This window comes from Lepisosteus oculatus, chromosome 10 (genome assembly GCF_040954835.1).
Source record: "Lepisosteus oculatus isolate fLepOcu1 chromosome 10, fLepOcu1.hap2, whole genome shotgun sequence".
Taxonomy (NCBI): Eukaryota; Metazoa; Chordata; class Actinopteri; order Semionotiformes; family Lepisosteidae; genus Lepisosteus; species Lepisosteus oculatus.
The window spans coordinates 30,033,406-30,059,363 of NC_090705.1; the positions used below are offsets into that span (position 1 = coordinate 30,033,406).

A 25,958-nucleotide genomic window follows, 5' to 3' on the forward strand; every position below is an offset into this window, starting at 1 on the left:
CATGTTCATTAAACCAAAGATAAAATCAATTCAGATCATCAGCGAAGTCAGTGTCTGATTTACCACCTGCATTAATACTGCTGCCCCCAGTCTTGCGAATTCCCACCATAGACCTAATACACTCCCATACAGAGTGTGAGTTACCTTTACACATTGCATCCTCCACTTTATCCTTATACCTACATTTAGCCTTCCTAATCTGTCTTTTGACATACTTTTGAGCTTCCTTAACCAGAACAGCATCACCTAGATGGAAAGTGATTTTTTTTTCCAATTCAGAGCTGACTTGAGAGATTTGTTCACCCAGGGTCTGTTGTTAGGGTATACAATGCAAGATTTCAGAGAACTTATAGTATTTTCACGAAAAGTAATGATGTAATGATGAAGGTGAATGTAACATTTATGGATACATGAAGATGATGAAGAGGATTCTCAGAATCCTATGGATCAGGTTTGTCAAAACATATTCTAAAGATAATGTTAGAGGTACACAATATGATTTCAAATACAGATGTTAATTATTATTAATTATTAGTATTTATAATAATAAGTCTTAATTATTATTCATCACTGCACAATGAAATTAAGAATTTATATACAAAAGAAGAAACTTTTTTATGGGAGACTTCAACTTCAACATAGACATGGAAAAGCCTATTGTCAACAATAAAAACTACAGTGGTAGACATAATGATAAATGATTACTTTCTTACTTGGTTTGTTGGATTTACAAGAGGAACTGCTTGTATTGATCTTGACTTCTTAATTAAGAAGGAATTAAGCAAATAGAGTGTGCTTTGAACTATAATTTAAAACTGTACACATTGAGTCCAAATTCTATAAGTCTGCAACTTTCTAGACTGAATTTAAGAAAAGAAGAATAGAATAAGACACAGTAGCTATGGTACCAGTGGAAAATGGATGGAAACATTTAAAAGATGCACAGAACAGAACACATTTATCCCAAGTGTTAGTCAAAAGCTAAAATAAAATGACTCATTTAATCAATTAAGAAAGATAAAGAAATGAAAGTACTTTACAAAATGATTGGAAGAAAAACAAAAATTGGGATTACAATGAACTGCAAGGTGAAAAAAGATATTACAAAGGTTGAAAGACAGAAGGTAATAATAGAGACTAAAACAATAAAAGATCCTTTCAGTACTACAACAGCAAAAGTAGTATTAAAAATGAAGTAAAATGCATCTGAGACAACTACGATAAACATCTAGATGATTAAAGGGAAATGGCAAATGTACTAAACATATATTTCACTCGGGTGAAACAAATTCAACAAGAAATCAACAACATGCCTCAAGCACTTAAATGACAAAGTTCTTTATTAAATAGTATTAACATAGAAGAAACAGAAGTGTTTCAGGTATTAGAAGCACTCAAGATAAATAAATAAATATCCAGGGCCTGAAGGCATTTACCAGCTGTACCAATTCCAACAGTCACTCAAGGCAGGAATAATACCTATAGACAGGGAAATTGCTAATGTAGTACCCATCCATAATAAAGGTGACTGTCACAGGATGGCTGAAGGGGATGCCAAAATGCAACCACCAAACGGAAAAATGATGGCACAGCAACAGTAGCACTTAGAAGAAAAAATGCTAGTTATAATTTACAATGCTCCCTTCAAACCAAATATAGCAACCCCAAAATATGAACGTAGGAACAAAAACAGACACTACAACCACAAAGATACACAGCACCAATAAAGTCTAATTTAAATCCCACTACATTAATGTCCTTTCGACAACTCTCTCCTCCCCTAACTAAAGGAACTACTTACATAGGGATAGCCCTGTCTCCAGAAGCCTGCCACTGTCCCATTAAATTAAACAGTTGCATATTCTGCTAAAATACGTACATTTTCATAATTACACAATTCATTTATAATCATAAAACAAAGCGAGTCTGAGGGCAGAAAGACTGGTATATTTAACCAGAAAGCGGATACATATTTGCAAGTGTATCAAATAGGAAGTCGCTGGCTGAGCTCCGAGTTTGCGCCTTCTCAAGGTAACCAGCTACAGTACCTTCCAGATATATGTACAGAAATGCAGATGAGTTGTGCAGGTTATTGTTTCAGTGTGGTGTTAAAGTGCACAGTGACAAAACTGACCTATTGTAAGTAATTATAGACCAATAATTCTTACATCTATTACATGTAAGGTTAGGGAGCCAATTATCAGGGGCAAATGTTCAAATTGGGGGCATGTAATTAGTGGAGTACCACAATGATTTGTACTATGAAAACACTGCTTTTCTTAATTTATACGAACAGGTATGTAAATTTATACCTTAATTAGGAGGGTTAGCTAAAACTGTAGAATCAGTAAATGTGATTTAAAACATTTACAGTACATTTTTGTTTTGAACAGAGAAGACTATGAGGTGACCTGATAAAAGTATTCAAAATCCCCAAAGACATCGACAAAAGCAGTACAGTGGTCTGCTTCAAAGCAGAACTGGGGGCAGCCAGTTAACCAAAAGATTGTTAGAGTATGGAATAAGCTACTCAGCATTCCTTGAAGAAATAGCTGGATGAGAACCTTGGGTTAATAAGAAACTAACTACCAAACAGGCCTACCAAGAATGGCTACCTCTCATTTGACATCTTTCTCACGTTCTTATAAATTTCTGGAGAGCTACTGAAATATTCACGTTGTCTTGTTTTGTTTTTAAATGGACAACATCAGCCAAAAAACTGCAGACCCAAGCTTGTATGAACTTAATGATAGTATTTAACATCCTTGAATAACCCATGATGTGCAGGATATTGTTTCACTCTGTGAGATGGAATCTATAGACAACACATAATAAATAATAATGTATATGAAATTAAAAAGAAACTTAGGAAATATTAATTTTGGATAGCTTTTATTAACTATACACACCAGAAAATAGGTTAAAACACCCAATATGTTTTAACCAGTACTCTAAAGTCTTACAGTGGAGTATACACCATGAGGTATTAATAAATTACTATCAAAATGGTTAAAATTTGTAACTATAGCACATCTAAATAACAGTAGTTCTTTGTAATGTGAATTATTCAGTTACCTAGGTACCACCTACTTAAAAACGTCTTTATCCACAGTCCCTCCACTATACTGCATTCTTTTATTGTTTTTTTCAGGATACAGTTTGTTTCCTGTTTTAGAGTTAGCTTTTAACACTGTACGGTTCAGAATCACTATGACACAGCTACTAAATATTGAGACATGCTCATTAAAGCCTCTTTGTAAGAACATGCAGTTACTTTCTAATGTTCGCCTTTTAAGGCTACATTTGCAACTCTTTTGATTAGGGTATGATATTGGTGACAATTTTAATTTTCCTTTTCACACAAACGCACAGAAGATACTGGTATTAAAAGCAAAATCATCTGCCGCCCCCCACCAGGGAAAAAAGAGAAACAAAATTGCAGAATTGTTACTCTTGCACCAGTAACAGCGCTTGAACTCTGCAGACAGGGTCACTGGAGGTCAAAGTCACCGTGTATGGTCACGTGATCACCCGAAAAACAAGGCGCTATATCTCGGGAACAAAAGCAGCACAAAGGCTACTGTACTTTCAACGGCACAAACTGGCAGAAACGCAGCACGAATGAGACCGGCCCAGTTCTCCTACGACATTGTTGGGGGGCTGGCAAGGTCACCCCCTGAAAAAGAAGACGTTATATCTCAGGAACAAAAGCAGCTGGGATGTTACTTTCAATGGCACAAACACAGCACTGACAAATGAGACCGGTCCAGTGTCCCTACAACGTTGTGGGGCGGCTAATTGACGTCACGACCCCCCCAAAAAACAAGGCGCTATACCTTGGAAACGAAAGCAGCACAAACACTACTTTTAAAGGCACAAACCGGCACAAACATAGTAGTAATGAATGAGATGGTTTTCATTGTTTGTGCTGTCTGTGGGGGGGCAGCTTCACGGAGCTTAGATTAAGTTGTGTATCTTTTTTATATTGACTAGTGTAACTTTTATCCAATAATAAACGATGTGTTCAGACTTTACATGATCTATTAATCATTTAAAAAGTATTTTAATTATGTTTCAAAGTGCATGGTTTGTTGTACTCAAACCAAGCTAATTTCTGCAATCTATTGTAATATTCGTACCACATTTACTGTTGATTAAAAATTGTCACTGAAACGGAAACTAATGATATTGTTGTCTTATCATATTGTAGCTGGAGTTTTTAGTAGCTAAACTTATCTGTGACTTTAAAATTATAGACAATATATGGAATTAGAGAATTAAGACACTACAGTATTGAACATTTTAATGTAATCATAAGTACACAAGGGGCATGTTGGTGTCAAAAGCATGAACAATGATTGTCAGATAGTTAATATTATTCAGACTGAAATGCATAGCAAAACACCAATCAAATGGAGGACTGAAGTATTCTCTAAAGACCTTCTGTGTGATGGACAGTGAAATTACTTTAATAGAAATCCTGTAATTGATTAATGTAATGCGACAGGTGAGTAGAAATATAATCAGAATCACAATTATGTTTAAAAATACACTCCAGGAATGTGGTGCACATGTAAGTAAAAGTGTCCAAGCAGTAATATATCTTGCTAAGCCAAAATTACTCAGAAAGAATTAGCCAAAATACTTTGTCAAAGGAGGACCTTCATGTTGAAAATCTAAAGTATTTTTTACACAGTAAAATGTTGTCTATTATGTTGATTATGTGTGTCATAAAAGCAAAATTCATATATATTGCCTTTTGATTTACCCTTCCTTATAGCTGGTTCCTGAAAATATAATACAGTGTAGATTATGCATTTTAACTTTGCTGTCTATTAATGTCTTATTAAACTCTCCACTGCTGGTAATAATTTATTATTTTATTTTCTTGATTCAAATAACTAATGTTTTATAAATACATAAATAAGTCTTCAGCAGTGTTTGTTATTTGTTTACATTGTCATACACTAGCAAACAGCGTCACAAATGAAAGGATCTTGAGTTTTTGTCACAGTTTTAAGATAGTAGATTAAGTATTGACTTATGTCACAGTGAGGTAACCTCAAGAATTATGTTCTGTCTCATATACGACTACGCCACCTAGCAATACAAGCGAGGTGCTAGGCCTCCTCTACTAAACAACAAGGTCTGTTCATCTCCAAGAATCACAAATGCACACACAGGCCAGCAACAAGCATTAGAATCGTATAAGTGCCCTTTTTATTTTCTAAGTACAAAAACATTTACTTTTACCCCATGACCCAAAGAAAACAGCATTTACAGCAAATAAATGTACTTCTTAGGGTCATAATGATTTCCTGAGGGTCAGCTGTCCCTTTAGGTGATGAGGAGAGCGTACTAGAAGAGAAGAACAGCAACACAAACTGTAGAAGAGAGATGTCACATGTCTCCAGTTTGGGCTATATTGGGAGTCCTCCTTTAGACCCTTGGTTCAGTAGCGACTCACCAGGCCAGTTTATTTGCTCCTTGCCTCCAAGTATTGAACATCTATGCTGAGTACCTCCATTCCTCTGCCAGTGACTTCCTTGGTCTGCAGTTTCTGGGCCAATCTCTTCTGTGGTCTCGCAGGCTGCGGCTTTCCTTGTACTGCTTGTCTTGTGCTGGGGGGCTCATCAGGAGGAGAGAGCTCCCTCTGTTCAGGCTCAGATCTTTTTATCCCTTCCATAGACCATTCCCCCCTCAGGGGTTTTTCCATTGTCTCTGTCAAGAGTGATGTGTGGTGAGCGTTCTAGCTCACTATGGCTGCCGTTGCATCATCCAGGTGCATGCTGCACATTGGTGGTGGTGGAGGGGAGCCCCCATTACCTGTAAAGCGCTTTGAGTGGAGTGTCCAGAAAAGCGCTATATAAGTGTAAGCAATTATTAATTATTATTATTATTATTAATGGCTGAGATGACCAGGAGGAAACTTGGGTTGTTTGAGAACTGGGAGTCCTTAGGTGTCATGGGCATTTTCTTTGTTTGCTTTATTTCTCCCCCCCCCCTCTGCCCGAGGTCTGATTCAATGCATCAGCACCTGAGGCGTGGTATTTGCTTCCTGTTTTGTCAATCTGGGTGTTCCTAATTGTTCCCCGCCCCACTGTCTGCATTAGAAAACCTGAAGTTGCAAATTTTAGGAGGAGGCAAACATTGACACAATCCTGGCCATTAACACAACCCAATTATTAGCCATATACAATTTCTTGTACTAGGAATTGTCTTTTCGCATACCCATGAGACACACAGACAGGGAGAGAAGCTTGGGGTCAGAGCACAGGGACGCCCCTGGAGCAGCTGGGGTTAAGGGCCTTGCTCAAGGGCCCAATGGAGTAGGACTCCTCTGCCGGCTGCGGGATACAAACCAGCAACCTTCCTGCCACAGGTGCTGATCCTTAGTCACAGAGCCACCGCTCTGTCCCAACTGTTCTTCCTTCAACTGCCTGCATTCTGCGACACTCACATTTCCACATATAATATATAGATATTTTCATTCTAAGTATTAGAGTTTCCATCCATCCATCCATTTTCGAACTGCTGTATCCAATACAGGGATAGGGCAGTCAGAGCCTATTCCTGTAAGCAATAGGCACAAAGCAGCATATTGTACACCCTGAATGGGAAACCAGTCCTTCAAAGGGCATAGACAGATACAGACAGGCATGCACTCACATCAGGTCCAATTTTCCCAGAAGCCAATATGCCTTTGGAGTGTGGGAGAAAATCAGAGGACCCAGAGGAAACCAGTGCAACCACAGGGAGAACATACAAGCACTTCCCCAGGAATTGAACCCAGAGGGCACTAGCCCTATGAGACAGCAATGCTATATTAGTGTTTTTGCTACTTAAAATGCTGTCACATGGTTATTGTTAATGCCCTCTAGCAGCCAGTTAGGAGTTTCAAGTTCATGGAAAACCAGAAAAATACAAAGTATTTTCTGTTTTATAATGGAACTCGTTAAAGGATTCCAAAAGCTGTGGGATCACAAAGCTGTATAAAAACATTTCCATTGGAGCCAATTTAGTACTCTGTAATGAGTTTTATTATGATGTTGAAAAGTCACTGTTAAAGAAAAGCTGTTCAATGTGTTGAAAAGTTCAATGTGTACTAGTATGTAACTGTAAAATTATAATAACAATACAAGCCTATTTTTCATATGCTGGTACAGTAGTGAGTAGTCCATACTATTTAGTTTAATTACATCTCTAAAGTGATGACTAAACACTAAAGTGTGTATACTTTTTACATTACTGTATGTGACTACTTTATTTATTAATAATTCTAGCCAAACTAGACTTCGTATTTTACCTATACCTTCATTTTTTCTTCAACACCCTTGTTTGACTGATTCTGAAATAATCTGAACATTAATATGTTTCGGAAAATATCAAATGAACAAAAATAATATATGCTATTGTGTGTGCTATTTCACATTCCTTTCACCAGCATCAAATCCAGCTTTCAAGATGAACGAGTGCTGTCAATTGGCTTTAATAGTATTGTAACGCTTACGGCCGACAGGCACTGTGTAAGAGCCGGCGTACCAGAGCAGGTGATGTCACCGCCCTTCCCTGTAATAGCAGGACTACAGCTACTGGGCTGTAGAGAGATCTCTCTTTAGCTCACGAGGCTGGGTCGCTGCAGAGAGACGTGGGAGTCCCGGGTTCGAGCCCCTGACGGTGGGGGGCTTACCTAATGCGGCAAGGGCGCCCACCTGAGCCCCCATTGCGTTACATTGGTGTCAGAGCGGGGTGGGATAGCCCTTCGCCGGGGACGGCGATTTAAGCAGGGGAGAGTGTAGAGCTTACAGCCGACAGGCACTGTGTAAGAGCCGGCGTACCAGAGCAGGTGATGTCACTGCCCTTCCCTGTGATAGCAGGACTACAGCTACTGGGCTGTAGAGAGATCTCTCTTTGGCTCACCGGGCTGGGTCGCTGCAGAGAGACGCGGGAGTCCCGGGTTCGACCCCCCGGTGGTGGGGGGCCGACCTAATGCAGCAAGAGCGCCCACCTGAGCCCCCGTTGCGTTACAGTATCTTACACCTCACTCTGCAGACAGGTCAAAATTTCTGTTAAATGTCCTTGTCAGTTTTATAGAAACTGCATTTCAATGCTAAATGGTAAAAAAACACGTACAGTATCTCAAGTTATCTTCAATACAGTGGATAAACAAGTAAGAGAAGGGGTGATAAATACAACTACAATATACAACATATCCATCATAATTAAAGCCACTTACAGCAACTCCATCAAACTAATATACTTTTATACAACAGCCATAATGAATACACAGAGACCTTGCTGTATTATAGACTACATTAGACTCAGGATAATGATCTAGAGGAACAAGCAGCCTATGACAGAAACAGCTCAATCATCCATAAACCAGGGAAAATCCAATTGCCCAGGGAAAAAAAACATTGCTATTATACTTGTGTGAGTTTCTATATTTTCCACTTTCAGTTAATTGAATCAAACATTAATATATGCAGAGTAATATGAGAGAATGGAGAATTAGAAAAGAAAACATAGGATGTGATATTCATCTTTATATTTTTTTGTCTTGTTCCTAGTCAGAACATATAGAGGAAAATAGTGAGACAAAAAAGTTTGCATACAATACTGAAGAATGATGAATGTGGTAATAAACTGGATTATTTCATTTGACAGGTTCACACTCTTTCCTTTTTCCATACGCTCTTTTTAGAATTCCCATAAAACAGGAAAGAATTCTTGAAACCAAAGTGATTTATGAAATACAAAAAATAATTTGAGCATAAATGTAAATATTTTACTGAATGCAAAACATGCAACAATAACAGACAAATTTGTTTTGTTTGTGTGCATAGTGATAATGGAATTACTGTACAATAAACACTGTTCCTCCACACATAATTTCAGAGGTTCTAAATTATTTATAATTCTGCAGATTGCATTTGTACTATAAAAGCACTGTTGTGACACACTGAAAATTATGACCATAAGATCATTTTATTGTTTGCATTTAAACTATGTACTTAATTATCAGACACAAAGAAAGTTCCACAGCTGAAACGTTTTGTTTTCTTTCTTCTCTTTTCAGTATGGAATAAACTATCACTTGTTCCTTTGCAATCTATCCACATTGACGCAGCTACCCACCAGAACTAAATTATGTACAGTAGTACATTGATTTTACAGTTTAAAGCAATTAAATACATTTTAGATTCAAATATTGTATATATTTCTATTTGCCATTCCAAAGACTTTGGTAAGATGAGATTTTTTTTCTAACACAAGAATGAGTATTAACTTAGTCTCTACTTAAGTGGGTGTATTAAATTCAAACATTCAAATCCAGAAATCAAACCAAAAAACATCACATTTAATGCAGTACTGTTTATTACTTTGATTTGTCTGAAAGTATTTTTATTTTTCTTAAAATTAATCAGTCATGTCTTACATGAGAAAATACCATATGTTGTTGGAATACATCTTTAGGTGCTGTCTCTGTCCATCTACTAAACTTTTATAATCAACTGTAACTGAATGTGCTCATTATTAAAAAGAAATGTCAGAATACAGAACTGGCTATGTTTGGGGATGTACAGTACAGAGCTGCTAAAAATTCTTCAGTATGATTCAGCAACATTTGTGCCGTTGACCTACAATATTAATGCTATGTTTAAAATGATGCACTGTCTGTTGTCACTGAGAGGGGGATATGAAGCATCTACTTCACAGGTGCACATTAATGTACTCTAACAGATACCTTAAAATGTATAAAAATGTTCTCTTTAAACCTTTTCTAACAATTCCAGTAAACAACAAGCTGCATCAGAGGCTTTGAAATCAATGTCGCAGTAGAATCTGCACCTCCTGCAGTTTTTGAAATGTAATAATTGTCATTAAAAGAAGATAAAATATCCAATTATCTTGAGCTAAAAATCATTGATAGCTGTTCATTCTATTGATCATATAGACTGCCAAACTAGTTTTTATAAAATTGTTTTCAGTTAAAGCATTGCACTTTCCAGAACAGTTTTTTTATACTTGATTAAAATAAGAAACCCCCATATACATAGTTTGTATTTGGGTATTATTTGAAGACAATGAAACCTTTTGCAAGGCACTGTATATTGTTTTCCGATCATCTACAGTTACAAGTAAGGAGCTTCATCTGACAGTGTAGAAAATATACCACCACAAGCAGACCCAGGAAGGTTGTTTCTACCTGTATTGGTAAATAAGGAAAATGAAGTCTAACATTTATCTGGTGATTTTGTATTTCAGTCTGCTTCCACTTTTCATGTGTTAACCATAAATTACATATTCACTTGTCTTAGTGATCAAGACTGCTTGTTACGGAACTTTCAGTATAGCATTAGTTTTGTGATAATAAATCTCATTATATGTTATGAAACAAAATAATAATTTTATTTGAAATTTCATTTCAGAATATGAAATATTAATGTAGATTACAGGTAGATGTTCAAAACTGGAAAAAAAAGCTTCTCTTTAAATTTCACAATGGAAGATTATTGGAAGATACAGTAAGTACCATACTCAAAAAGAACAGAGAAAGGTAAATAAACAGCTATATCCCACTGTTAAGTTTAACATAACATAACAGCTTGTATATAAAATGCTAGATTCACTGAAATACAAATAAAAATACAGATTATAAAATGAATAGCATGGATTAATTGGAAGCCTGAAACCTTACCAGAAATTTGAAGTTTGACATGCTTGTTTGTCTTTCTATATATAAAGCTGTTATGTTTTGCTCACCTGATTTTTATCACTTTCCTTGGTTGCATTTTAAATATTTGAATTTTATTGAGCACATTTCCATATCTTAGCCACATCAGTTCATATAGCCAGAGCCTGGTCTCCATGCCGTTAATTGGAGCAGAGAGCACATGACTAACCCCCTGGAAACTAGTCTACTGCAGGGATTGTCCCCAGCAACGCTGGTCCCCACTAATACAACCCTTAATAATCCACCCCCAAAACAGCATAAAATGAGAAAACTGTTCATGAGTAATTGTGTGAATGAAATGTAAAGCAAATTCTAAATGCATTTTTGTCTAATAAATTCACTTTACAAAATAATCTTAAAAAGACTCACTTTTATTTGCCGTCAAAAGACAAAACAACAGCCAAAGAAAGGTAATAGTGTAATAATTGTATAATTAATGTTGATTAGCACTACTTTGCCTGAATTTCATCTAGGACATTCCTGAATGTCTCCACGCAGACTTGTCCTCTGGGATGTTTCATAGCTGCCAGGTTCCAAACTTCATGAAATGTCTCCTCAGAAATGTCCATTCCAACATTCCGAAATATACAGGCAATCTGAACACCACAAGAGGAATTAATTTTATTCAGAAATGTCAGATACTGAAAATAATAAAAAAGCTGTTTATTAAGAATTTGCTTTTCCTGCTTCTACATTTAAAATGAACCTGATTAAAACTACTATTCTCACCTCATGTTGCACCTGTAGTTCTGTATTATGTTCAGTACGTGTAACTGATTGTGAGGTTTCATGAGTGGCCATTTCATCTCCTCTATATAAACATTTTTATGGCTATTACACAATACATTTATGGTCACTTTTGATTATAATAATAATAAACTTTATTTTATATAGTGCCTTTAAAGGTGGCCTCTCAAAGTGCTTTACAGGATGACAATAACAATAAATAAGAAGAATACACAAGATAAAACACAATTACAATATATAGAGGAGACTGTGGATGGTGGTACTAAGAAGAGCAGAGGGGTGAAGAATGGAACCAGTTAAGTAAAGGCTTTTCTGAAGAAGAGGGTTTTGAGTCTGGATTTGAAGGAGTTTAAAGAAGGTGACTCTCTGATATCTTTGGGCAGAGAGTTCCAGAGCTTGGGGGCATAACAGGAGAAGGACCTGTCACCCATACAATGTAGATGGGCTTGGGGGACAGTAAGGAGAGCTGAATTAGAAGAGTGAAGGTTGCGAGGTGGGGAGTAGGGCGATAATAGTTCAGACAGGTACTGAGGTGCCAAGCCATGCAGAGCCTTATAGGCTTATAGGAAGTCTACACTGAATTTGACCGGAAGCCAGTGCAAGGACTCCAGGATAGGAGTAATGTGAACACTTGCACTAGACCTGGTCAGGATTCTGGCTGCTGAATTTTGGACATACTGCAGTTTGTTCAGAGTAGATTTAGATTATATTTCTTAGAAAGAACTGTACCTCTTCTTTTGGCCTTGAGATGAAAAAGTCCTTTTCGTGGACCCCTTTCAAGCTGTAGAGAGATGGATGGATAAGCCCACCTGCATTGGATTGATCACCATAGTTAGTCCTATCACTAACACGCTTAATGCGTGGAGCTGCCAGATCGGTACGGACAGCAGGAACACCATACACCCGATAGCCTGTGGGAGAGACAAGAAGTAAAAGAAATACTTTATTGTGACAATGGAATGTGCTTACCTTATTTCAAGACAACTAGTCTAGAAAATTCACCTCTATTCAGCTTATCTAATTGAGTCACATTAAAACACTTCTCATTAACTGGTGGCAGCCTGATATAGTTAGCTAAGTCTTTTGTTAAGTAATATTCTTTGACCCTCAAATTTATAAGTAATTTCAAGACAAAGTGGTGCTGCTAGACAGAATAAAAACAGTTTTATTGTAATCATGGTAAATACTCACTTGAAAGAAATAAAGAGTTTATTTGTGACAAAAGAAGTAGAAATATGTGCACGATTAATGTATAATTGCATATGTATGCATAAAAAAGATTGTATACTGTGTTTGTTGACTGTTGTTGATTGAACAAGAGGTGTTGTGAGTGTTTTACACTTTGAACAGTGCATTAATTTCTAAGTGATGCTTAATGATTTTGCAGTGTAAAGAAAGGAAGCTGAAAAATAGAGGGAAGTTTTTACATTATACATACTGTTTAAACGATTAATAAATTGTTTCATGGTGTTTCAGACAAGAGTTCTTCCTCACTTGTTAAGGAAGAAACTTCATAAAATTAAAAATAATTCACTCTTTCTAAACATAACATTTACAGTATCAGTAACATCCTGAAAAACATGGTTTTCAATAATACATGGTCTTCAAGAAATTAATAAATTAATTTAATGTCAAAAACATAAAAACTTCAATAACTTTTTCAGGCATGTTTGAATTTCTTTGTTTTGCCTTTTTTATTATTTAAATTATTTGAAATGACTTTATAATTTTTGTATCGGGGCTCCGATTAGCTTTGTTGGTAGAGCATGAGACTCATAATCTCAGTGTAGTGGGTTCGTGTCCCATGTTGGGGTGCCAGGTCCTTCATGTTGGAGGTTGGGCACAAGGCTAACAACCCTGTATCATTTAGAAGAAACAGACTCCCACTCACCGACTGTGGAAAGTCCACCAACAACTGCATTGACCATCGATGAGGAGGTGGTATAATTGTCTGGAACCGTTTTGGGTCTTGGCAGAGTTTTGGGAGTCTTAACAATACCACCTTCAGCTGGCACCAAATCTCCCTCTTTTGCCAAAGCTTCTTCTCTGATCCCTTCTTTTAGGGTTTTCTGTGAATGAGGAGGTGCACTGTCTGCCTTATTACGTCCTGAGAGGGACAAACAGAAAAAGTAAACATAAGGTTTATAATGTAAACAATTTTTACCTAATATCTGGGGAGCAAGAAAAAGGTACTTGGTTTCATTTAGTTGGCCCAAACTGACAAGTTATAACAGGACATTAAAATAAAGAGGGGGTCCTTTATTTGCTAATGTTCTAATATATTTATGTCAGAATCGATTAAATAGTTACTATGTTTTAGTGTATACAATGAAAAATAACTGATTGAAAGAGAGTTATTTGTGTATGCTGTTTAGTGGTTAACTATTCTGCTAGTTTTTATATTTCACTTAAAGCAGACAATTCAGAAGATCGAGGGTCACCTCTAATCATTACACATAGAGAAGTGACATTACATATCCATGGTGTTTACATCACTTTTGTATGTACATATTAGTTTAAATGTTTTTTCAGTTTATTAAACCTTTTGTTAGTATCTTCTCCTCCAGCTCTCCAATGGGCATCTTGTCTTTCCAGTTCAGAAAGTTGGAAAACTCAAGGAAGTTTATCCGTCCATCATTGTCATAATCACAGAACGCAATTAAAGTTTCTAGCAGTTGGGGATGTAAGTCCAAATTAAACTGCCTGCAGACATCTTGAAGGTCTTCTTTGCAAATAACTCCATTACCTTTCTGCACATACAGAAAAAAGTCATTTTCACAATTTATTTTTACTTATAGTGATTTGGTTTCTTTTTTGTAAAAAGAGAAAATATTGTACTTATTCTTTGCTCACATAAAATCACATTTTCAAACAAAACAATCTAAGATTACTTGTATTATCATTAATATTTAATAATAAAACAGAGGAAGATCATTTATAGCCCCTGCTAGATTGGTAAACTGTGCAAGTGGGATTTCCATTCAATATAAGACAAATCCATTATTATAACCACTTTGGATAAAAAAATATTAAGCAAAAATAGGTTTGCCACCTTTAAAAAAATGTTTGGTGATAGTGTAATTAGGAAACCTCTGTTAACACAGCACTGTGGTTCATGCAGATATTGCAGTAAAAAGTACAGTAAGCTAATAAAGGGAGTGTATATTCAAAACATATTTAATATACCATATTTTTATTTTGAATGAATGCAAGCATACTTGACAAACCTGAAACTAAATTTACAAAAATAAGGATTTGAACCACTCACCATAGTACAAATCAGAGTAAAATATTTTTCTACTGTGACATAACAGAAGAGTTTTAGCAGTGTCTACAACAGCCATCAGAGGTCAGCAAAATACCAAAAATAAATTACCATGCTACTAAAGAGTATCTGAATAATTGACAGGCATTGAAAACATGTCACCTTATCATAGTGTCTGAATGCTTCAAGAAGAGAACTGAAATTGTGGAAGTTGGCTTTTTTGAGGTGTTGGCGGACAGCATTCAGAATGGCAATCTTTCTGTCTTTACCACGCAGGAAGTCAAGAGACGCAGTGTGATGCAGAAGGTATCCTACACCTGAAACAAAGATTATTCTTGGAATTCTCTATTTGAAATTAGGTCGTTTTAGATTAGGCTACAGATGAAGCTCTTCAAAAATAACATTTTGAGTATAGACTGGCTTTTCTTATTTTATGTCTATGATTTGTTTGAAAGAAACACTATAGCTTTCATTATTCATTTCTTTCTAGAGTTTTAATTATCAGTGAATGGACAGTTGTGTAAATAGACATGTTTGTTCATCCACAGACTTCTCATTATTCGGAAAACTACTTGAAAGATTATTGTATTTATATTGACTGTTTAACATTTTTTTATTTGATAATTGTATATATCATAAACAAATTGATATCATTTGCATATTTGTTACACAAGGAAATGTTGAGTGGCATTTTACTAAGTACATTAAAAGAAAAATGCAACTCTGGAGGCTGTAAAAAACTATAAATAAAACATTTGTTCTTGGGATTATATAATCTTGCATCAATAAAACATGGAACAGATTAAAAACAGGCAAACAAAATATTTCGAGGAGAGTAAGAAGACTGGAAACATTAAATTTTCTATTATTATCCAATTGAAATAATTATTGAAATTAATTATTATTATTGTTGCTGTCATTATTATTGTTATAATGATCCTTATTATATAATAATAATAACAATATTATTATTATTATTATTATTATTATTATTATTATTATTATTATTATTATTATTATTATTATTATTATTAGAAGGATCGCAGAAGTGGTTTACATATACACCATTTTACACCTGTAGCCCATACAGTATATCAGTTGAAGAAATATGAAATTTCTTCACAAAGTGAAAACTCAATGAACATGCTTATTCCTATTAGCAGTGCTGACTAAGTCTTTACCATGTTATTAAAGACACCACCTCCTGCGGCACAGTGTCGGCTGGTTGGTTAGGAAATTATGGTGCAGAAGGAGGAGCACCAGCTACTACTTCAGTAGCACCAAAGGTAATTACGCCAAGCCAGCAAAGCAGCTAGAGATTCACTGCCTCATTTTGCATAATGTATATACAAAATTGCATTACTTTATGACCTGGCACTGAGATTATTGAAGTCTGTAGACAGATATTTTAGTATACCACAGTTTACCATAAAACAACCACATTGTACCATAGAACATATGAAGATCAATTGTTAAATAAAGGACTGATTCCAAAGACTAGCAATTACAAATTCTGATTCTTGATTTAATTCACACATAATTCACATCCTGCTAAGTATGATAAACTGAAACAAAACTTAAAAAGCTTTTAACAGCACACGTACTACTCAAAATGTCCATCTTAAAATAGACTAAATAACTCAGTGATTTCAACGCGAGTTGGTTTAATTTCCAGATTATTTAAAAAAAAATCATAGAGCTCCCTCTACTGGGCCTCAGTGTAATTATATTTACATACAACCAGTAAGAAATATTATTAAGGTCTAATTATATTATTATGTATTAAAACCTCAAAACCTTATTAAATAACTTGTCCTTGTTTCATGTTTTAAAGCCATAAGTTCATCACATTTTGATACATGGTTTACTTCCATGCACAGCAAGTTTTAAGTGTTCCAGTCATTCATATATTTCCTTGTGGCAGTGATATTCCTATGAAATAAAAAATAAAAGAACAATAGAAGAATTAAGTGTTTTAAATTTCACTTTTTAAACACCATACTTACCAAATTCATCAGGACGCACCATGATACCATAAGTGTGGTTGAGTGGGACATTCATTGTGTCTGCAATTCTAAAACAAGTCAAAAGATACTACCTTTTTAGATTTTGCAGTGACATAAAATTTCAGTTCTTTTTTCTGTAGAATAAAAAAAATGAATAAAGCATTGCATGAATTGTAAAATTTCACTTATACATGCTAAAATTATAGAATCGATTTGTATGTATATTCCACATGGCTTTGTATAAACTTAGCAGTTTCACATTTAAGGTTGAAAGGTTGTGTACTTTCGACTGGAGCCTCATCACATAAGATAATAAGATTCATATTCTTTCAAAGTTACAAGAAACACCTTTTCAGACAGTGAGAAGAAAAATCAAAGTAAATGATTTTTGTTTGCGTTTATAAAAAAATGTAAAGGTACAGTACATAATATAATATTTTTAATAGTTTTCTTTTAACACCTCACAGAATTAAAGATTACAGTATTTTTTAAATTACATATTCTGTGAAGTTTATTTACTTCCAATAGTTTCATATAAATATGATTTTTTTTTTAGATTTGGAACTATCTAAAATGACTTCACCATGGTGGCCATAATGGCTTTTGACAAACTACTATATGTATTAGGGACACAAGGGAAAACATCAGTTAATGTAATGTTAACAGCACAATTAAGTTTTAGTAGATGTTAAGTGACTTTATTTCAAAATTATAAAAGATGCCAAAAGAAACCTGTGGAAGAAGGAACGTTTAAAGGGTTCTATACTGAATGTACTGTACTTGTGTTACTTCTCACAAACAAGTCTTTTTATATTCAAATGAAAACACCAATCACAGGAGGCAGACAATAATATGAGTGCACAACTGCAATATCTTTTCCCAAACTACAAGTCTAGCACTAATCCAAACTGCGCTGCAACTATCCTTTTACGATATGAGCAAATAATGAAAAATTATGGTAGACAAAAAAAAAAACAATACTGATTTTTTTTTTAAAGACTGGAACAAAATTGCCATATTAAAGTGACTTGGATGACGATCCAGAGTTGAAAAAAACAGGGCAATGTTCTCTCTTCACTTCCCTGTGTAATACGGTAAATTCCTGAGCTTGGAAGACAAAGCAAAAGTAGCAGTCAGAACTCATGAAGAACCTAAATGTGAACGTAATTTTTAATAATATTATTTAAATGTAATTGTAATGTTTACAATACATATTTGGAGTCGGATTCATCCGGTCTATGACTGCTTTGAACATTCAAATAAACATAAGCAAAAAAAAAATTGTCTATAAACCAGAACCATTGATACTGTAAGTTACAAAAATATATTCTGTACCCAACTTACGGATCATTCACCTTGCCAATCTGTGGCTGAGTTCTTTCGCGGAAATCATCACTTTGTTTTGTTACCAGTTTTGCACCCCTCTCCCTGAAAGGGAAAGGGAGTATCATGACATGATACCCTTGGACTTTAAAAACAAAAGTAAATTTTTGAGTAATATTAAGAGTAATATTTTTCAAGAATGACTGCTAAAAGTTGAAAGAATGTTGTACTTTGATCAGTAGCTTATTTAAATTGTAATCAATGTAAAAACAGTTTGGGAGACCAGGCTGCTGCTCATCATCTGATGATCTTTTTTGTCATAACTGAAGGCCTGTGATATATACAGTACAGACCCCACGTCATGTCATTATACCTGTAACCGTTTGCATGATTTTACATGGGTTCTGTATACCGCGGTGAGATGCAGATGAATTTAATCTATTCATTATTTCAGTTGAAATAATGGGCTGTGTGAAGAGTTTCCCTTACGTGATTGTGACAGGCCATCAGCCTGTGTGCCTTTAAGAGCCCCCAGATGGAGCGAGTTAGCGATTTTACTTATACGGCCTGCCTATTCCTCCTCAGACAAAGACCACATTGCATTCCTTCTCCTGTACAGGCCACAGAGAAAAAAGGAAGATCACTTTCTCCTTTGGGATCTGCCAGTGGAAAACTCTCTCCTCCCTGAGAGGGAGTTTGAGGGATGAGAGGCTGGAAGGACCCCAATTCTGTACACAAAGAGTGGCAGAGGGTCTATCTAGTGATGGCTTTCTGGCAGCATGTGAAGTCTAGGGAGCAGGGTGTGGCTGAAAGGACCGTGGCTCTGTAAGTGAAGAGTGTTGGAGGGTCCATCTAGCTTTTGTCTCTCTAGCAGTAATTGGTATGGTAATTAGTACTGAGTAAACGCATGGTGGCAATTAGACCTCAGGGATGCCCGGGGAGTCAGGAACCTGTAACAGAAGGATCAGAGGGCAGGAGATAAGACAGAAGGTAACCCATGCCCCCATACCAGAAGAGGAAGACAGGGATTGCCTGTCTGCTCCTGGTTCTCTGACAACACAGTGTGTCTGACACAGTATGGAGATGTGGGACTGAGGGTCAGCAGCTGTGGTGTGCGTGCGTCAAGGGCAGGGCAGTGAACTGGCAGCTGCAGGCTAGACTGAACAAGGAGCTTGTGGTCGAGGACGTGGGACCGCAAGAAACTCTGCCCCTGTACCACAAGAGGAGCAGGAGTTGCCTTTCTGCCCCTCTCTCTGTCAGCACAGTGTGTCCAAGAGGCAAACTGCGATGCCTACATTATGAAAATATTAATAATAAGGGTGTGACTTGATATAAAACTCCTCAGACATTAAGAGAAGGAAATTTATTCAATAAGGAACCTCATACAGCTACATTTCTTTAATCAAATAGCCATGTTTCTTTTAACTGAGACTTTGTCTTTGGTTTGCAATTTGTTTTTTTTACAATTCCTGAAATACAGGTATTGCTAAAACACTGTAAAAATATGAGACAATCGTATTTCCAGATGTAAATATAAGTACTATGTACCAAATGGTGTAAGGAGCTTACATCTGCAGATGATGCAGCCACTGAAGAGATTTTGCAACATTTCTGCCATCGTTATAATGTGGAGTTGCAATTCCAAATCGACTGCTTTTACTATATTTTGTCCAATCATATTTCCTATTCACTGGTTCTCCTGGAAAAAGAAAATATTTTTAATTGAAGATAATTAACTTCTCAACAATCATCTGTCACTGTAATCCCTGTATCCATCAAAATATAGATTTTCTCATCTATACTGTGCTGCATTTTCAGAGTTTATTTTACAGACACTCCCCCTTTAAAAAACAATTAGCAGTCCTTGCATCTTCACTAGAACATAGTTTAGCAACATTTATTAATTGTCCACTGTGGTATAGAAACTTTTTTTTATCATGGTTGTAATTATTGTTAACTGCTGTTAAATGCTGATAATTAAATTGTTGTTAATTACTGTTAATTACTGTTTATAATTGACTTATTCGACCATCTCCTAACTGAGGAAAGTAATATTGTTAGGAAGGCACATGCAACAACTGAAAAATAAAGGTTTAACCCCATACACATGATCAATTGGTCATCCGAAGGACTAAATATGAATTGAACTCAGTTGATAAGTGTCACATGTAAAATATGTTATAGAGGGACTGATGTGGCCAAAGGTTTGGGATCTTGCTGAGTAAAATGCTGTTCACCTTTTTCAGAATTGGCAGATTTTTAAATGTAATGGTTTCTCAGAAGATAAAAAATAAAGACTACAAAGGTGGAACATTATAATAAACTACAGACGTTGATGAAAAGCTGTCTCAATGTGATAGCAGCCAATGAGTCACACTTTACTTGAAAAGCTGTATGTTTGAGTAGACAGTACAGTATGTTTCACATGAATAAGCAAATTAGGTCCACAAACGAGAAAAAAATTCACTAGGAAAAAATGCTATAATGATGGCAGCAGTGTGGCGCAGTGTTCAGCAGTGCTACCTCACAGTGCGGGAGCCCTAGGATTAGTTCTGGACCTGATGTGCTACTGTATCTGTGTCGAGTTTGTATGTTCTTCCTGAGTGTTCCAGTTTCCTCCCACAGAGGAAAAGACATACTGTAAGTTAACTGGCTTCTGGTACACTTAGCCCTGGTATAAGTGTGTGCGTGACATTGTATGCATCTGTGTGTGCTATGCGATGGATTTGAAAAATTGCAATCCAACCCAATCCCGCCTTGCACCTATTGCTTGCTGGAAAAAGCTCTGGCTCCCTTGCAACCCTAAATTGGATAAAGTGGATAGAGATGGCTGGATGAATGGGTGGAAAATGCTATTTTAAATCCAGTATCAGTTAGAAATGGAGTTCTTCATACCAACAAAGTAAGCATTGTGTGATCTGATGTACAAGTGGTGTCCTTCCTGAAGTTCTTTCTCTACTTGTTCATGACTCTTGGGTGGATGAATAATCTCTCCTGCATTCACACCTAAAATTGACAGATAGGACATTTGTATTATTTATTATTTTTGTCATTTGTACTTATGCTTAATTTCACATTTCTTATTGTGATGATGTAGGATGCTCACTTCATGAGCAAAACATCTTCAGATAAACTCAAATGTTAAAAAAAATCAAAGTATGGATATTGCTTTAGCACAAAGAATTAGTTCTCTGAAATATTTTTTGCTCTATAGAGTTATGAAGATATTTTTTCTTTTAGTTTTCTCTGTTACTAATGTAGTTTAAAGTTGTTTAATCTTAATTCAACAACACAAATAACAAAGCTGGCTTTTTTTCTTACTTTGTAAAGTCTTTGAACCAAATGTAGTTTTTTCAATGTCCATCCCATTTGGTAACCCCAATGGTTGATTACATGTTCTTCCAAGTGGGGCTTTCTGATGGCTTGAATAAGCAGCTTCACGTAGCTCTTGTAACTTTTGTTGAAAAAGTGTCTTTGGAGATGGATTAGTCAATAATGCCGCCTGTAATAATAATAATATCCATTCAATGAGAGGCACAGTGATTTATCAGTTAGTGCTGCTGTCTCACAGCTCTTGGATTTTAGTTTAATTCCAGTATAAATGGAGGTTTGAATGAATCCACAGAACACAAGTGGATGTTGTTGTAGAGCAGCTGAGTGATGTCACTTCCTAAAAAAGAACACTTAATATCTCAGAAACCAAAGCAGTACAAATACTGATTGGAACAGCACAAATGTAGCAGAAATGAATCACTTTTTAATCACTGTTAGTGTTTTTAGTAGGAGGACCAACCTTACAGAGCTAATCGAATTAGCTGGGAATGATGCTTCACCTGAAGAAAATATTTGTTTTCTATTATCCGTCGTTCCATTTTGAGGAGCGGGAATTGCATACACACAAAATTTTGCTGTTTTGCTTTTGGATCCGACAGACATTGTTTGCCACTCATTGCTTAAACATACTGTATCCAACAAAGGGACATCCCTCACCAGCGTCACACTAAGTGAACACAGGGTAAGCCTTCTCACTTCACCCAGAATTCCATGAGGTAATTGGGCTGAAGACATTTAGAGCTGTAAGGTGGTTGCAGTGCTAACCACCAAGCCAGCATACTACCGTCAAGTTAATAATCATCGTCAACATCGTCATAACAGTGCAGAAAATCATCAGAACAAGTTGGGAAGAGACAAATTAAATAGCTATACAGTTAACGGAATAAAGACAGAAAGTTAGTTAAACTTAGAAAAAAACAGATCCTAAAAAGAGATTGGGAATTTGAGCAATACTTCATTCTTAAATTGAAATGCTGAAAAACTGTTGCACCTGAGCATGAGAATGTTAAATGTAATGAAATCATGATTGTTATTGATCAAGAAATCCTTAAAGAAAAGAATTATTCCAAGATGACAGCACACTAACAAATGTTCAAAACTACTGTATATCAATCAGGATTAAGTATTACAAGGATATGATAGTCCACCTTAGAAACAAGGAAGAGTATGACAAATTTGAAAGAAATTATATCTTTTTTGTGAGCATTTACAGTATTAATGGTAAGTGGAGATGTAAAATCACAACAAAACACAAAAACAGTACATTAGACTATAATGCAATAAAGGTTCTGAATAAATTGTTTTGTTTCTGAGAAACTATGATTATATATGCCTACAGACTTACAGTTAAAGAGGGCCTTGTGCTCACACCATGCACAAGACTACTAGCTACATCTGGATCACCGGCTTTCCCATAGAACACTCTGACAGCCCCTGGATCTGGTCGTGTTGTGTTCAGAAACTTCTTAACTACTGGAGGAGTAACAGGCTGCAAATAAAGGTAAGAATATTACTAACACTTCATAGATACTAATGAGATCATGCATATCTAATAAAATTCAAGGTCACATAAATGCCTTCTTTTTGAAAATGTTTTCATAATGTCAAAGGCAATAAAAAAATCAATCACACATCATATCCAACATACAGTATATACATATATATGAATTGATACAAGTATAAATAATAATCACATATGCAGGATGAGGACTTTATTTAAAGCTTTTATAATTCCTGGCAAGAGACAGTACACTATATATATAGTATATATATATGTGTGTACAGTACATGTACCCATACACATATACAAAATAACATTGTTATACAGTTACTTTGCTATATAGTAATATTAAATATTACTATCATATAGTTAAATATATAAAATATTAATATATTAAATATATTTCTATATAGCTACAGTTAAAAGTTAATTCTCCCATAGGTAAGGACATGGAGTGCAAAAGAAGGCTTCTGCTTTTTTGTGCCCTTGGAAGACATTCCATAGCAGATGCCGGCTGTAGAAACATGTCCGATTAAACTGTGTAGTCTCAAACAGTAAATGGGATAGGCACCAGCTGTCTAGGAACAAGAATCCACAAAGAACTGCAGAAACATAAACTGCATCAAATTATATGAAGGTGGGTAAGCAATTATAAATACAGCACCAGATAATGTGGGGAAGCAATTAAGAAATAAACAAAACGCGAGGATGCATAGTTAAAAGCATAGGATTTAAAGAATTTCAAGGAATATTGTATAATGCACTAATAAGGACCCAATTAGAACATTGTGTATAATTGTGATCATCATGTAAATATATTGCTGATCTAGAATCAGTCCAGAATATAGTGAATTCCTTGGCTTATTGGAATGTCCTATACTGACTGGCTGAAGGAACTCAACATTTTAGTCTTAAACAGGGAAGATTATGAGGAGACCTGATATACTGTATATATTTAAAATCTTCTATGTTATTGACAAGGTCAACTCAGTGGATCCCAAAGGGTAGTGAGAGCATAAAACAAGAAATGGCTGGACAAAATCCTTGGATTCATTAACTACTAACTACCAAATAAGCTAGAATGGCCAGCAGCCATATCACCCTGCAACTCACAACTGGCAACCCACTGAAGCTAAGTAGGTGTGTGCCTGGTCAGTACCTGGATGTATTTTCCCGGGAAAAACTGAGTTTGCTGCTGGAAGAGGTGTTAGTGGGACCACCAGGGGGCGCTCACCCTGCAGTCCATGTGGGTCCTAATGTTCCAGTATAGTGACGGGGACACTATACTGTAAACAGGTGCCGTCCTTTGGATGAGACGTAAAACCGAGGTCCTGACTCTCTGTGGTCATTAAAAATCCCAGGGCGCTTCTCGAAAAGAGTAGGGGCGTAACCCCGGCATCCTGGCCAAATTTCCCATTGGCCCTTACCAATCATGGCCTCCTAATAATCCCCCTCTATGAATTGGGTACATTACTCTGCTCTCATCCCCACTGATATCTGATGTGTGGTGAGCGTTCTGGCGCACTATGGCTCCCGTCGCATCATCAAGGTGGATGCTGCACGTTGGTGGTGGAGAGGAGTCCCCATTACCTGTAAAGCGCTTTGAGTGGAGTGTCCAGAAAAGCGCTATATAAGTGTAAGCAATTATTATTATTTATTATTAAATGGCATCCTCTCATTTTTAACTTTTTTTACTTTCTTAATAATTTCCTCCTGTAGACAATATGGAGATGCACTAAAACACAGTTGCAAGACAAATATAGTTAAAGTTTAAATGAATTTAAACCAAGGAACATTACATTTAAAAAGTGCAATACAGTACAGTAAGGTTTAATTTAGAACGGTGCACAACTGTCGTCACTGTGCGACATACAAAAATATAATTATTCTTCCACCCTTAAAAGGAAGAGTGATCAGATAGTCCCCAGGCTTCAATAATATTCATACAAGGACAGTCTAAGAAATTGTATTTTTGATAAAGGCAATACAGTTGATCTCATCAGAATCGACCATCCTACACAAGCCAAGGATACAAGCGGAATCCATGGGGGAAATCTGAAAACGGGGGATATTTTTTTCTTCAAAGTGTTTGGGTTCCTGGAACATACAGTCATGTTCCCGATACTCATACCTCAGGCTTCTTTTATCAATTAACTACTATTAGGCACCAGTAGCCCAAACTGGCTGCGAATTAAGAAAACAAAACTTACCCTGGGAGTAATTTCCTTAAGACATGTTTCTGCTCTTTCGCCTGTTGGTATTAACTTTCCTGCCTACGAGAGAAATCAGCGCACAAAATCAGTGTAGGTTCCATAAAAAAAAAAATCTTATACAAATACTCATATCACGTCTACACATAAATACACATGACAAATTAGAAATTAGATGATTTAATCAAAACGGTTTTCAATCCACCTTAAATCCACCATAACTAGATGTATTTGTACTACAAGGAACACAGAGATATTCTGGTTTCTAATTCTGGCTGGTCATGAAGTATTTTGCAAGCTAAAATATTACACGATGAAATAAATAAATAAAACATTACCGATTTAATACTTGGAAATCTGTCCTTATATTTCGCAGCATATATAGCCTCACGTTCCAACATTTTTCCTCTTTGTAGTATAAGAAAATTGAACGTTGTACTACATCGAAAAGCGGTTTGTCTTCAAGCGCTACATAAAGATATTTCTCATATCACACTCCTGCACAAGTCAGTGGCTAGCACTGCATTGTTCAAGTACTGGGATCATGATACATTTCACATAATGTTTATGGTGCGCAGCTAGGCAACAGGTGCTAGGAGACAGCTGCTACACATCAGCAGCGACTGTGCTGCTTCCATTATGTATGTAGTACATGACAAAACGTCAAAGCTCACATGGCACAGTGAGAGGTAAACTAGGCACTTTTAGATATTTCCCTCCAAAATATGAAGGCTTTAGAAGGGATAATTTTTGAATTACACAATAGTACAGCCCATTAAGATGCTACAGGTTGAAAACTCGATTCCTTCAAGGATTCATAATTGAAACATGCAGG

General features: G+C 36.0%; 1 protein-coding gene across 1 annotated transcript; it reads right to left on the minus strand.

Annotated features, from left to right (window-relative positions):
* Positions 1 to 11,093: 11,093 nt before the first annotated feature.
* On the minus strand, positions 11,094 to 25,664 carry efhb (EF-hand domain family, member B). The gene is made up of 13 exons (XM_006635819.3): positions 25,462 to 25,664; positions 25,124 to 25,186; positions 22,758 to 22,901; positions 21,401 to 21,581; positions 20,975 to 21,085; positions 19,649 to 19,778; positions 18,101 to 18,184; positions 16,757 to 16,824; positions 14,913 to 15,067; positions 14,028 to 14,235; positions 13,377 to 13,592; positions 12,215 to 12,396; positions 11,094 to 11,334 (listed from the first exon to the last, which is right to left on the minus strand). The coding sequence occupies exons 1-13, from the start codon at positions 25,522 to 25,524 to the stop codon at positions 11,188 to 11,190; spliced, it is 1,752 nt and encodes a 583-aa protein (XP_006635882.2). The 5' UTR covers positions 25,525 to 25,664; the 3' UTR covers positions 11,094 to 11,187.
* Between the last annotated feature and the right edge of the window lie 294 nt (positions 25,665 to 25,958).